The 14,946-nt window shown below is 43.9% G+C and overlaps 1 protein-coding gene across 1 annotated transcript; it reads right to left on the bottom strand.

Moving 5' to 3' along the window:
• LOC8081820 lies at positions 10,679–14,120 on the bottom strand. Its single transcript, XM_021454675.1, has 7 exons — positions 13,801–14,120; positions 13,381–13,570; positions 12,975–13,172; positions 12,447–12,855; positions 11,877–11,956; positions 11,636–11,687; positions 10,679–10,916 (listed from the first exon to the last, which is right to left on the bottom strand). Exons 1-4 carry the CDS (start codon positions 14,079–14,081, stop codon positions 12,616–12,618), a joined length of 909 nt encoding a protein of 302 aa, XP_021310350.1. The 5' UTR covers positions 14,082–14,120; the 3' UTR covers positions 10,679–10,916; positions 11,636–11,687; positions 11,877–11,956; positions 12,447–12,615.

Below are 14,946 nucleotides of genomic sequence, written 5' to 3' on the forward strand. Positions count from 1 at the left end.
CATCGCTAGATGCATCGTACCGATGTAGTCCCCGAGCTTGCTGGAAGGCGAAGTATGAGCCTTGTAGCAAGGTCTAAAAAATTGAATTTACCAGTCCCCGAGCATATCATGCTCGTCTGCAATTGAATAGACTAATCGACCAGTCTCCGAGCATATAACGCTCGGTGGTCGGTACAGTCCCCGAATTCTCAAATTGTTGGGCTGGTCGACCAGTCCCCGAGCGTATAGTGCTCGGTGGTCGGTGCAGTCCCCAAGTTCATAAATTGGTGAGCTGGTCGACCAGTCCCCGAGCGTATAGTGCTCGGTGGTCGGCACAGTCCCCGAGCACGGCGTAGGGACCGGTGGACAAGTCCCCGAGCGTGGTGGGGAACGTAAACGTGCTCGGTGGTCGGCACAGTCTTCGAGCACAGCATAGAGAGTAGTCGACAAGTCTCCGAGCGTGGTTGGGAACGTAAACGTGCTCGGTGGTCGGAGCAGTCCCCGGGCACAGCGTAGGGAATAGTCGACGAGTCCCCGAGCCTAGCTTGTCGACTGGGCCAAACCCCTGAAAAATAAATATAAAGAATGGGTAGTACATGATGTATAAATAAACTTTGGATAAAAATCAGTACTGAGATAAGTTTTAGATTTTTTGTTATAAAATTAGCACAAGTAGTTAATTCATCCTAGAGCTTGTACCAGCTCTGGTCTAGCCAACAATCAGCATGAGGTGCGGAACCTAGACACGCGTGGGATTGCCAGCCTCGCCAGAGAGCTACTGCCGACCACCCGGAACGCAGAGGGCGGATCTCGTGCACGTGTAGGGAGGAGTCGGAGACAGTACCGGCTCTGGAAAGCTCGTGTAGGAGAAAAAACTAGTGTGGCTAAACAAAAAGTTGTTTTTGAAGGATAATAAAAAATATTATGCCAAAAATAAATAAGATATTAGAAGTGTACTTATCTTTGGATGAAAGTCTGGTCGGTGACGACAAAATTGTCTGGCCCTCGAGCTTTTGGACTTGTTATCGTGACGGTGGTCGCGGTTGTCGTAGCGCCGTTCTTCGCGGCGATTATTATTGCGACTGGTGGTCAGAGCAAGTAGGCCAAACAACTTGGTCGTTAGCCCGAGCAGATCGATGTCGTCGATCTGCCTCTCTTTGTAGTAGGGAAGCAGGTGACGCATTGTCGGCGTGGTCGGAGACGCTGCTGGTGTGGTCGAAACCGTAGCCAGCGTGGTTGAAGCCGCCGCCGACGTCGATGAAGAAGTGGTTGGCGCAGATCGGATCTACACCTCCTCCGTGGTCGTGGCGGTGAAGCTGTTGAAGCTGACGGTGAACGTGAAGCCGCCCGCCATGGCCGCGAAGTCGGGGATGATGACCATCTCGTTCGTCGAAGAAGTTGTACGCACACCCCCTACCTGGCGCGCCACTGTCGACGAAAGCTGGTCGGCAGTCTACCTTGGGGTATACCCACGGTAGTAGTTTATCGGTAGACGGTGCGCAAACTACGAACTCGATGGTGACACAAGACACGGACAAGCTTTTTATCCAGGTTCGGCCGCCGAGTTGGCGTAATACCTACGTCCTGCGTCTGGTTGTATTGATTTGTGTTGAGAGGATATGATGTGTATCCTAGGGGGGTCCATTGCCCCTCCTTATATAGTCTGGAGGGCAGGGTTACAGATCTGGAAACTAATCCTAGTCGGTTACAATTGCCATGGATAATTCGATATCAATTCCTATTCTAACCGACTAGAATCCTGCTTGATCTCCACATCTTGTTTCCTTGCGCGAAACTCTAGGTTGTCGGATCAAGCCTTGAACTCGTCTCGTAATGGGCCAAGCCTCCTGGCCGAAGTCTAGCCGTAAGGGTATAGGGGTTTATACCCCCACAGTTAGTAACACAAGCATTTATATCAACATTTAAGCATCTTTCACAGCTTTTACTTGTTGAAGCTTTGGAATCCTTGGAAATGGTAGAGGTGCTAGTCCAAAGCTTGTCATAGTTTAGTTCAAGCTCATGATATTTAGTTGTCAAGCTTGTAAGGCTCTCTTGAGCCAAACTATGATCATTCTTTAGGCAAGCCAAAGAGTCATTAAGTGAAGAATGTCCCTTAGACAAATGATCATTAGCATATTTGGCTAAAGACAATTCTACACTCAACTTATCAGCCCTCTCCTTTTCCGTGGAGAGACATGCTTTAAGTCCTTGGCTCTTCTCCCTTTCCTCTAGGAGCAATTCCCCTTGCGACTCAATGCATGACTCAAGCTTATCTTTAGCATATATTAGCTTTAGAATTTTAGTTGCAGCAGATTTACCATATTTCTTAATGAGATTTGATGCATAGTTTTCATCATCTTCATCATCACTATCATATTTACTAGTGGTGTGAGTGGGAGAGTCAAATTGTACCTTATCTCCTCTTGCCATGAGACATGTAGGAGTGTCATTGTCGTCGTTGGAGAGGTTGGTGAAGAGTCTAGGTGATGAAGAAGTGTGGGTGAAGGGAGAAGTCGATGACGCATTGTTGGTGAAGATGTTTGTTGAGGAAGATGCCTCTTGTATGGAGAGGGCAGCCATACTCTTCTTCTTATTATCATTGTCATCATCACTGTCACTGTCGGATTGCCATTCTTGGCCTAGATGTGCTTCACCTCTCTTCTTGTCCTTATACTTCTTGTCACCTTGCTCATTGTATCTTGACTTCTTCTCTTGGTTAGGACAATCGGCCGCAAGATGGCCGGTGTCACCACACACATAGCAAAACCTCTTCTTGTATGGCTTGTTTCCTCCATATCTCCTCATATTATCTTTCTTCATTCTCAAGTAATTTTTGTAGTTTCCCACTAGCATAGCTTGCTCTTTATCAAGATCATCGTCATCATTATGCTTATGCTCACAACACCCTTTGTTGCAATGACTTGACTCACTTCCATGTGATGCTGTGAGTGCAATGCTCTTTCTTTGATTGATTGTCTCCTTAGCTTCATCATCCAAGACTTCATGATGCATCAATTTTGCAAGCATCTCTTGAGGTGTGATCGTGTGGTAATTGTCTTTCTCCATAATGACGGAGGCAAGCATATTGTTCTTTTGTCTATACACCCTACATATCTTTCTTGCTGCAGAGTTGTCATCCCATGTTGTTGCTCCAAGTGCTCTAATTTGGTTGATCAAGGACATGAATCTATCAAACATGGCCTTTGTTGTTTCTCCCTCAATCATGCAAAAATTTTCAATCTTACTTGTAAGAGTTCAATGTTTCCAACTCTTACACTTTTATCTCCTTCAAATGACACCTTCAAAGTGTCCCAGATTTGCTTTGCATTCACCATACCATTTACTTTGTTGTTGTCCTCCGGAGTGAGGCATTGTAAGATCAAGGTGGCTGCCATTGCATTTAGGTGAAAGTCTCTCTCATCTTCAAGTGTCCACTCATTTTGATCTTGCGGCGGATTTACTCCAATGTCCACCACTTCCCAACATCTTGCGGCTATGAGATGTAGCTTCATCCTATGAGCCCAATAGGTGTACCTTACACCATCAAATGTAGGTGGTTTTCCAGGATTGATCATCGGCAAGGTTGGATTCTTGCTTGAATCACCATAGTCAAAGCTAGCTTTGTTGTAGTTCTTTGATGTTTTGCTACCATCTTCACTTTTATCTTTGCTACCCGATTCATGATTCTTTTTGCCTAGGAGCTCTCTCATCTTGTCAAGCTCTACTTGCATCTTCTGCATTTGCTCTTGTTGTAGCAGTTGTAAGGATGCAGTGATCTGTGCTGTGATTTGATCAACAATTTGCTTTTGTTCTATTGGATCCATCTTGGCCAATGTTGCTCCTCACGCGGTGAAGCGTTTGTACGAGGAACCTTGCTTTGATACCAATTGAAAGGATCTAATTGGCCTAGAGGAGGGGTGAATAGGCGTATCTTAAAAAACCTGAAACTCAAAAACTCAAGTTGCGGAAGTTAAATGCCTGCCGGTACTACCGACATTTTGGGCCGGTACTACCGGCGTAAGACAGCCAGTACTACTGACACAACTGTTGGTACTACCGACGCCCTATGAGAGCTACAAAATCAGAGTAGATTGAGTTTTGATTTCAGATCTAAGAGTTACCCCACTCTCTAAGATGTAGTAGAGGATGACGTTGAAGTTCCCTTGGCTCGGTTCTTCTCCAAAACGTAGATCGGCCCTTGTTCACCTATGAAAGGGAGTAGAGAGGAAGAACACGAAGAACACAAGAACAAGGGTAGTTGATGCTACCTCCATAGCAAGACAAGATATTTTTCCCGAGGTTCGGCAATCCCCACAAAGGAGTTCCTACGTCCCCGTTGTTGAGGTGACCACGAAGGTCCGACCACTTAGGTCTCCTCCCTCAAGCAACCACACAGGTTAGCTCAAGATTTCCACTAAGAATCAAAGGGTTATACAAACACTTCGGGGTGCCCTCACAAATGAATCAACACGGGCAACCACGAAGAACGCCTAGCCGGCTAGGGTTCCAAGAACCCAAGAGTAACAAATGCAAACCAAACCGGCAAGACGAAGAATCCAAGTGCTCAAGTCACAAATCGAAGCTCCCAACTCTCTAATCTCACTTCTCTAGCTCGAATCTCTCAAGGAGTGAAGTCTAGGAGCAAAGAGGGAGAGAGAGTGGGTGAGACAAAGCTTGGAGACTGATTTCTCAGATGTAGAGTTGAAGGAATGGGAGAGCTAACGGTCAGAAATGAGGGAAGAGCTATTTATACATAGGTCCTGAACAATTGCCGGTACTACCGGGGCAACCACCGGTACCACCGGCTACCTCAGATCTAACGGTAAAAAGTCTCTATGATTTGCGAGAAATAAGCCTACCGGTACCACCGGGCTTTTGTCGGTACTACCGGCCATTGCCGGTACCACCGGTGGAAGGCCGGTACCACCGGTAGTTCAAATCTCCGCAACCAAAGTCAGCGCAGATTTGGCCTGCCGGTACTACTGGTGCTGGCCGGTACCACCGGCCCGAGCCCGGTTAGCGTTGGCAATGGGTAAATCCCCATCGGGTATGAACTCTCCAGACCCATCCCCGTGACAATAATATGACACCACGGGTATCCCCATATACACTGATGGGTGGGGGAATTTCCCCAGACCCATACCCGGGTGGGTAAATTAGACCCGGCGGGTCACCCATACCCGCCAAACATCAGCAATTCACAAGCACCAGTCACGTAGTAGCAATTCACAAGCATCGTCACATAGCCATTCACAAGCATCGTCACATAGCCACCTCACCATATACCTAGCAAATAGCAACATAATAATTTCTGCTGCAACCACTAGTCAAAACACCATAATAGTTCATTGTCCATACAAATCACGTAGTAGAGAGTAGTACTTTGCTAGCACTACATAGGGTTTCAGTGTCTGGGCTGCCGGTGGACTGGTGGCTGGTGGGTTTCTTTAGTTTTGGGCTGGGTATTTTTCACCCATGGGTAAATGGGTATGGGGACTACTAGAACGTCCCCATACCCGCGTACCCAATGGGTGAAAGGTTTGCTCCGTTTGTGTACCCATGGGTACTAGTTTCACTCTATATTGGTACCCTAATAGAGTAAATACCCATCGGGTCGCGGGTCGCGGGCCCCCATTGACATCTTTAAGCCCGGTACTACCGGTAGTTCATTTTCTCGCAAAACTCAGGAGAAAGGCTGGCACTGCCGGTACCACCGGCCCTGAGGGTTGGTACTACCGGGTCACCCTGGCAGAGAAGAAATTTCCTAGTGCTTCGTGCGTGCAAGTGTGTCTCTCAAGCGCAAGAAGTAAATTGACCTGAGCACCCTTATCCTCATCTTACCAACTTGATTTGCATCCCTCTTGATAGTGCGGCGTTTCCTATAACTCAAACAAAGAATAAAAACTTTGTAGCCACTTGAGTCGAAACACCGTTCATCCATTAGAAATCTAGGGGTGCTATAATTCACCGAATGTTTTCGTTCAATTCCATCAATGGACTAACACCTGTAGATTATGCTCGATAAACATGTTAGTCCCTAATTTGGTTGTCATTAATTATCAAAACCCACATCGGGGGCGAATGCACTTACAGTCTATCTCTTTAAGGGGCTTATAAATATGAGGTGGCTGGCTTTGGGAGGTTCTCTCTTGCACATTTGATTACTTGAGGCATACATTGAGCTAGAGAACACTCCTTCCACTCATCTCCTTGCTTGATTGCTAATCCTAGTGAGAATGAGTGAGATTCAAGTGCATTGCATTGAGAGTTGCATCTAGTGGCACTTGATTCTTGAGTTTGCTATGGATTTCTTGTTACTCTTGGGTGTTTCCTGATGCCCTAGACGACTTGGAGCAGCGGAGGTGTTGAGCTCGTGATTGGAGATTGTTTCGAGCCTCACCAAGTGTTTTGTGAGGGGTTATTGACCCTTCTCCGTAGGAGATCGCAAATTGGTTACTCTAGTGGATTGCTCATGGCTTGGAGGATCTGCATCTTGTGAGTGGATGTGCGGCACCCGTTGAGGATTTGGCTTTGGATTGCCAATTAGCTCGTGATCCATCTAGTGGGTGTATCGCCACAACAAGGACTAGCTTACCGGGAAGCAGGTGAACCTCAGTAAAAATCTTGTGTCATCTCTTGCTGAGGATTCTCTTATGATTGTCATTGATTGATTGGTTATATATCTACTCTACAACATTGGTATAACAATCACTCTCCACTCCTTTATGTACTTGCTTATCTTGCTAGTTGTTTAGCTTGTATAGCTTAGTTCTTGTTTAGAGTAGAGTTGTTGTGTAGCCTTCTCTTGTTGTAGCGGTTTTGTGTTTAGCCTTGTACTAGTTTGTATAGGTGGCTTGCATAGCTTAGTTGAGCTAGTGCTAGAACAGCTTCGCCATTTGTTTAACTAACACACTTGCTTAGTAAAGTTTGTAGAAAATTTAAATAGGCTATTCACCCCCCTCTAGCCATTCGGACCTTTCATGGTCGCTCATTATGTATCAACAGCTCGTTGGTGAAGTGAACCATCACCTTGGTGGTTGGGTCTTCATAACATTTTGTCTCTAGCATAGCCCAGCTAGAGGTACAGCGATAGTAGGGAAGGTACTTGTACTAGTCATCCATCATCGCAATGTAGCGTCTTCCATGAAGGATTTTATATGCTTCAAAGGTGGTGGCGTCCATGCTATCTTCCTTTGTGGCACGACTGACCCGATGGTAGCACTCTAGGTACACCTGGTAGCCCTCCTTCTCTACATCTTAGGCATAGATATGCACTTTGGTCATTTAGTAGGTATGCTCCTGGGGATGTTGTTCTCCTCACAGTAGTATTCCGTTGCTGTCTGCATATTAGAGTAAGCCAGTTACATAGTATTAATAGTGAAAGCTCGAAGTAAGAAGCTAGGCAGGTTGAAAGTAGCAAATAAGATTTGAAGTCATGTTTCTCCTTGTCGTTATGAATAGTAGCGAGTTAGCTAGCTGATTGTAGTGCAGGAATAGAAATAAAAGCCAGAGTTAAGACTGACACTTGAATGGGAGTTGTCGCTTCGCTCGTTTCATGGTATTAATCTATGGTTTTTGCTTTCTCTTTATCAGGCATAAGATTAGGCCGTCTCGCCTATGAAGTTTTACCAGTGATTTTTAGATTTCAAAGCTGGAGGGAAAATTGATAGGCTTGGAGTATTCGGATGAGACGGTCATGGTTGATGGAAAGGTGGCTTCCCAACTTGGTGTACTTCTCTCGGTCCATCCCACTGTAGGAGGTGGTGCAACTAGTACTGGAGCCTGGGACTCCTGATCAGACTGTACTTCTGCTAGGGCAACCTCCTGCTCCTGAGGGATCTCCTCAACACGTGCCTTCTTGCATGGTGCAATCCCTCTAGTGGACTTGCAGGCACACTTCTTGCCACATTACATCTATAGAGTTAGATCAAGGTTCAAATCAGCATAGAGGCAATAATTTAGAATAGAATAAAGCAACAAACATAAAAGTTTTAGCAAATAACAAGACTAAGGTAGAATCATGAAATAAGTGAAACAAAAGACATTGGGTTTGCATCCTATAGTCAACCTAGCTTAGATACCAATTTGTCACACCCCAATTGAAGGATAAATAGGGGTGCATAAGACTTATGTGCACTCAGAGATTAGTCACACACATAAGCTCACAAATTACAAATATCATCAGTGTGCTTATTACATAAAGAAAATTATCCATTACAAAAAATAGAACTCTCATAAAAAGCAGAAGATTAAAGAACTATCTCTCGTAGGAAGCCTCTAACACCATAGGGACATCGACTGGTGGTACACAAGTCTAGAAGTCCTCAGGAAAGTACTCATACCAAATGTCATCTGTTACCCATTCGAGATTTTTATCCAAAAAGAAAAATTAAAGCAAGCATAAGTATATTTCATACTTAACAAGGACAACATGGGTATATGAAGCTTAGGAAGCTGACATTGGTTTACTGTGGCTAGCATTTTTATTAACCTATACCTTAGAATTATATTAGCTTTTAGTCATGCATAAGCGCAAGTTTAACCAGGTAATTATAAACATGTCAATAATCATCAGAATAATACTCAACATTATACGCCTCATCATTTATAACATCATAATTAGGTGAGCAACTATTCCGTCTTGTAAGTCCTAGCTTTTGCCAATAGATAAGTCCTTAGGAAGGGCCAAGAGCATCTTGTACAAAACCCAACTGCTCTCTCACCCTATAATCTAGATGCTATTAACTTTTATCATCCATTCCATATAATCATTAGTCATCATTCATATTTATTAGTTAGAGCACTAGCCATCTACCCAAATGCATATATATATCCCATAGGTAATCAAGGCACAAGGTACAATAGCTAGGATATCCTTAAAGGTTATCAAATTGACACATGCACATGACTCAGTAATTAACTAGGTTATAAATAGGTCAGGGAATTCCCATGCTATACTTGCCTTGTTGGTAGTTTTCCTGCTGATCCTAGTCATCGAAGTAGTACTACTGATCGCCCACATACGGCTCACTGTCTGGACTCGTGTCAACAATCAACAACACACATTCATGAGCAATCATGCATGACAAACAAAGCTACAGATTAGAGAAGTATGCCAGTAGTGACAAAATCCATGTTTTTTTAAATCAGCTGAGCACCACGGGTGGGGGGGTCTCTTTAGCAAATATACTTATGCTACACTACACTAGTTAAGAACTTCACCTTTACAGCAGGACTGGTGTATCCCACACCATTGTTGCAATCCACTACCTCACTTCACTAATGTTAGAATCGCTACTCAACAAAATCCACTCCGACATTGGATACATCGGTGGTGGGGGTCTATGATCTATCATCCACATAAAATTGTCCATTGCAAAGCATGATATGATAATCTTTGCTTGCTTATCTCTTGTAAAGTATGACACTTTGTTCAAGATGTGCCACCTTTCTTTCAACACCCCAAATTTGCGTTCTATGATATTCCGATGGTGGGCATGTATGTAGTTAAATTTCTCTTCACAGCCTAACCTACGCAGACGTACTCCCTTGAAGTGGGACCTTTGGTATCGCCACAAAATGGCACCATATATCCTGCCTGCAAAGTGTATCCTACATCTACCAGGTAGTATCTACCTACATCATTACAAATCACACAACAGTTCATTAGCAACCATGGATACACAACATCTATGCATTTAACCTGACAACAGTGAGTACAAGGTACACACATGTTTTCAAACAGATATATCTATGTACACTTGCTAAGATTGTCATGGCTTTCCTCACTTACCTGACGATGGATGTGGAAAGCGTGGATGTGCCTGATAGTCCTGCAGCACTGCCACGTCATGGCACGCACCTGCCTTGCTAGCACCGACGAAGGTGAAGCGGCCATCCATATCCAAAACCACACAAAGATTTATCGACGAGTCCCCCTTCCTATTAATAAAATCAACTTTCACTGTGTGGTCAACCTCCACTTCAATATGAGTCCCGTCTATAGCACCTATGCATCCATTGAACCATGGTGAATGTCTTTTAAGGCTGCTGCTAACTTGTGTATATTGTGTATCTGTAGGAACTAGAATAGTTTGTGCTATGAAATAGGTTGAGTTAGTACCCCGGGACCCTGTTTGTACCAAGCGGGATTTGCAACAACCTCACCAGTTTGGGGGTCACGACCAAGGCTAGTATGGGTCTGACGATCACGCCAATTGAAATAAGCCCACACTATGCTAGAAAAGCTAATTAGTGACGCGTCTATAGGGTCATTAGTGACGCGGAAAAGACGCGTCACTTTTATTACGTCTGTGATGTGGACAAATTAGTGACGCGTATTTAGTACATGCATCACTGATGTTAAGATACCAACGACGCGTATTTAGTACACACGTCACTAATGTTAGTGTAGCAGCAACACCTAATGATAAATTGCGTCACTGATAAGGAGGTATGAGCGACACACACTAACAGTACGCGTCACTAATAATTAGATATCAGTGACTCATGTGAACCTAACATGTCACTGATAGCATATAAACAAGTGACACGTGGTAATAATACACGTCTGAAATACAGTGACACGTCTAGTCATTAATGTCACTTGCATTTTTCATCAGAGCCACATACCACAGGTTCACTGCACATATATGAAAGCCATCAATATTCAGTGACACACTACATTGACAGATCCACATTTATATCAAATTGATTGACAGATTCACAATAGGATCGAAATCCATCACAACATTGGACATAACTTATTCAGTCACACACTACATCAATGGACCCATATTAATGGAAACACACATCACTGATGGTTGATTCGGATGATAGAACTCTCCTTTCTTGTTGATGACCTGTGTCACTAAGAACATGGCCAACTTTTCTCTAATCATGTGCACATCAATGGGCTTCGTCAACACTTCAAATTCCTGTGTCAAGATAGAACTTTGGTCAAAAAGAAAACTTGACACAGTACAATAGTACAATATAGAAGATCAATGGAAAATATGTAATTCAACTAGCCAATCCAGACATAGCATATAGTCTTAATTACAATAAACAACTATCATTGTGTGTGTGTGTGACTGTGTGACTACAGTGAGAAATGGTGGTGGCAGCTAGCTTAGCTGCATAGTGAAGAATCATGGATGGATGATGTTTGCATTGCATCACAAGTACATTAAAAGGTCAAGAAGCTGCTGCTCCAAGGCGCTGACGATCCCAGAGGGGACCACGGTTTGAACAAATCTGACATTGACTCAACAAAGCATACCTGCAGTCTTACTAAAGAAACATATTATTTTGTTAATTGTAGAAAGATATTATGTGGTTCATGCTTACTGCAATGACTTGTGACTTACTTTAACAGATCACACTATATCTTAGTAACTTTATTAGTCTAGAGGATAGCAGCACATGTACACTAAATTAATTAGATGTGAATAGGGCATTCCAAGTTTGTTTGTCCCATGGCTAAAATCAAGTGGTGGGCAGCATAGAAGCCAGATCCCTTGCCAGAAATAGATTGTTGGTGGCACTGCAACAAATATATATACAACATAATAATACACACAATTATTTGAAAATGGAACTTGAACACAATACTAAATATACTAGAGGACTGAATTTTATTTTTGGAAGCACTTACCACATATTTAGCGGCGTGTGTCAATGGCTTTGGTTTGTAGCATAAAGATAAGCTGCTTTATAAAAAGAACAGTATGTCAGGCACACGATCTATGCTGCTAGTTATAACACCCTGGTTTTATTTTGGGGTGTTATACTAGTTTTCTTCATGGTTCCTCTAATATCTCACTTTTTCTAAGTATTTTTCTTGCAGTACAAAACCAAAAATCAGCAATTTTTTCATACTCTAGCCAGCTCAGTACCTTTCATCTTGTCAATATCCGGTGCTGCAAGCATGGCTGCATATGGGAATTACGCATGACTACTTTAGCCTCCATGCTACCTGCCAAAAAGATTGTGAACCCACAAATTTAAATTAACTACATCAATTAAGTTAGATAGATATTGCACTATAACCAAGTTAAACGAACTAGAGGGAACTGTAATAAGGAAAGAACTTTATGATGTGAGAGTGTCAAGTTCTCAGTTGAGTTCAGTCACACTCACATGTCAGGTCATCACAGCAAGATCATAAACAATTTATAAATCTCTAAATCTGTGCTCTATCCAAGTATCTAACAGGACAGTTAGCCATTTAAGTTGCAGATTCAAATCTCTAAATATGTGAAATATAATCTGAAGTACTAAACAAGTCGCAAAAAAATCACATGATGATGAACTATTCAAAAGCAACACCCTCCCCCTACACCATCGCAAATAAAATCAGCTCTAGGTGAAGGTATGGCGGTAGGGGCGATGATGTCCTAAGAAAAGAGGCCGTGCGAATGAGAACTGGCGGAAATGGAACTGGGTGGTGAGATCCGGGGCAATACCTTTGATTGGGGGCAGCTCCTCATCTCTGGCCTGGAGGACGAAGGAGAGAGCCGGCCGCCGGGCGGTCGACGACAGGGCCTGCACACGCGGGAGTTTGGGCACCGGCACCGTAGGAAATGAAATGAAACCAACTGCAATCAAACTGACGAAGCAGCTGCTTCTCAAAGTCTAGAGAGGACGCACATAAACGCCAATGGCGTCAAGGCAGTCCCCAGCACGTGCGAAGAAGCCCACGATGCCACTGCCTGGCTGCACGGGGATGGTGAATGGAGCATCCTGCCCGTCCCCCCAAGGCCCATAGGTTTGAAGGTTTGTCACGAATTTGATGGAGGTTATCACGGTGTTGTCGTAGAAGTTGCCGACTGTCCCAGACACTTCTGTGACCACCTCGGACTCAGCAAGTTGGATCTGCATGTACCAAGCAATAGGGAAAAAAAAGGTGGTTTGTATTATATATATATCGGTCATCATATATATGCATGTACATTTTGTGAATCCATCGAGCAATCTTCTACTAGTTCACTTACCGTCTCAGGGTTTCCACCAGAACCACCCCAGGGTCCAGCAGATCTCTTTTGGCCAGAAAAATCGACATAGGAGAATGCAATGGAGTCCACCACCATGCCACTGCAAACGGTGATGCTTTCCAGACGCTTGGACGCCTCTGTGAGGTCCATTGGAGACCCTCCCATGCCACCCCACGGTCCAATTTTTGTGACGGCATACTGCGTGCATGTACATGGGTAAAGCAAATAAATAACGCTACCGGCTTGATGAACAACTACTAGTCAGGAGCGGATACCTACAGTGAACTGTAGGTACGTCCGCACCCACAAAAAATTGAAAAAACAGTGATAAGGTATAATTTTTCGCAGTACCGCTGATAATTTAAGAAACATATAATTATTGTGGCCATGCATGCATCTCACTCACCCTTGTCTCTTTTAGCACTGGGCAGAAAGCACGGACACTAAGTTCTATGATATTCCCGTCGCTTCTCTGTTCATGGAACTTCTTGGAGATGACACCATTTGCCATAGCAAACTGACCGGTGCCACCAACAACAGCCCACTCTCCAGTCTCAACAGTTATCCCCATCACTTCAAGTGTAGACCCACTGAACCTGCATCAAGCAAGTATTCACATAACTTCATAAATAATTTTTTTTATTCAACTTTATAAATAGAATGGCAAAGAAAGAATATTTAACAGAGTTCATTCCTAATAAGGGAACACTTAACAAAGTTCAAAAAATAATAATGATCACTTCTCGTCTCTCTATCCACTGGAGTATTAATTAGTTAACTAATAATAAGGTCATCTTATATATATATATATACCTACCTACCGTACCTTTCATTCTCGAAGACTAGGCTGAAGGAATTGACCCAGTTCCCGGCTTGGATATGCAAGCCTTGTGCACGGGCAACAAGAGTTGCATCTGGGCCTGCACCGTCATACACTGCCCAGTTGTTAACTACGGTGGCACCAATACCAATCGGCGCCGTGTCTATGACCTGAGCTTGGTTGGCCTCTGTGCCCAAGGGCGTGTGGTACAAGTAGAGGCCTTGCAAGTTAAGCTCATTCCACTCGGCGAACGCGGCGGCGGAAGGCGTGACTTGGAGGTTGGCCATGGGTGCGGTCTCTCTCGCTCGATGCACTCAAGAGTTGAGATGAGGAGGAGCTCGAGTTGTTGTGATGGGGGCGAACAACTCTCTATTTATAGAATGCCAAGGGCCGGCCTCCAGCTAGCCCCCTTCACGGTAGGTGGAGATCAACAAACCCTCCTTGCCCAGGCTCTGTTCGTTTGCAGCGTCAATCTCAGAAACTAGTGTAGGCACTAGGCAGCAGAGCAGACCATGAGAACGAAGCTTAGTAGCATGCGCTGTATAAATGAAGGAATTCAATTTATTCATAGCCTTCAAGTAGGGTGAAGCCCAAGCAAGCAGCTTATCTGAATTTACCTACATATAGAGGGTGTTTGGGACTGCTCCACTCCACGTTTTTCAGCTCCGCTTCACGTTTTTTAGCCAAACAGTTTTAGCTCCACGCACTCAATTCGAGAAAAAAGGATGGAGTTGTTTAAGCACCTAAAGAGGTAAACTTCAGTTAAAGAGGTAAACTTCAGTTTTTTGTAGAGCTGCTCAATGGTGGAGTTTGTGGAACAGAGTTTGTAGAGCAGTCCCAAACACCCCCGTCTCGGATGAAAATAGAAACGCCGTCGATTGCTGTATTTTCAATGGTTGTGTAATTACTTGTTTTTAGATAATCTTATCTTACTATTACTAACTAGAGGCTCCAACGAAGATATCACGTTAACCCAGATATATGCTTTCCCTGTTATTTTACCCTGCATATTTGGTTAATCTAATATTACATCTTGAAGTTCTAGCTTTTGGAGGACAGAGGAAACAATCTTCGCCATTTTGCTTGCGCGGGCGTGCAAACAGTCAATCATGCAAGTTTTGCCGCATTCTCTGTTTTGTAGCCGCCTCCAAC

Source organism: Sorghum bicolor, chromosome 2 (assembly GCF_000003195.3).
Source record: "Sorghum bicolor cultivar BTx623 chromosome 2, Sorghum_bicolor_NCBIv3, whole genome shotgun sequence".
Taxonomy (NCBI): domain Eukaryota; kingdom Viridiplantae; phylum Streptophyta; class Magnoliopsida; order Poales; family Poaceae; genus Sorghum; species Sorghum bicolor.

Excerpts from the sequence above, each read along its gene's own strand:
- LOC8081820 (XM_021454675.1), bottom strand. The coding sequence starts at position 14,081 with ATGGCCAACCTCCAAGTCACGCCTTCCGCCGCCGCGTTCGCCGAGTGG. Across the intron at positions 13,571-13,800 it reads CTAGTCTTCGAGAATGAAAG|GTTCAGTGGGTCTACACTTG; the intron begins GTACGGTAGGTA and ends TGCTTGATGCAG. Across the intron at positions 13,173-13,380 it reads CAGTGCTAAAAGAGACAAGG|TATGCCGTCACAAAAATTGG; the intron begins GTGAGTGAGATG and ends ACATGCACGCAG.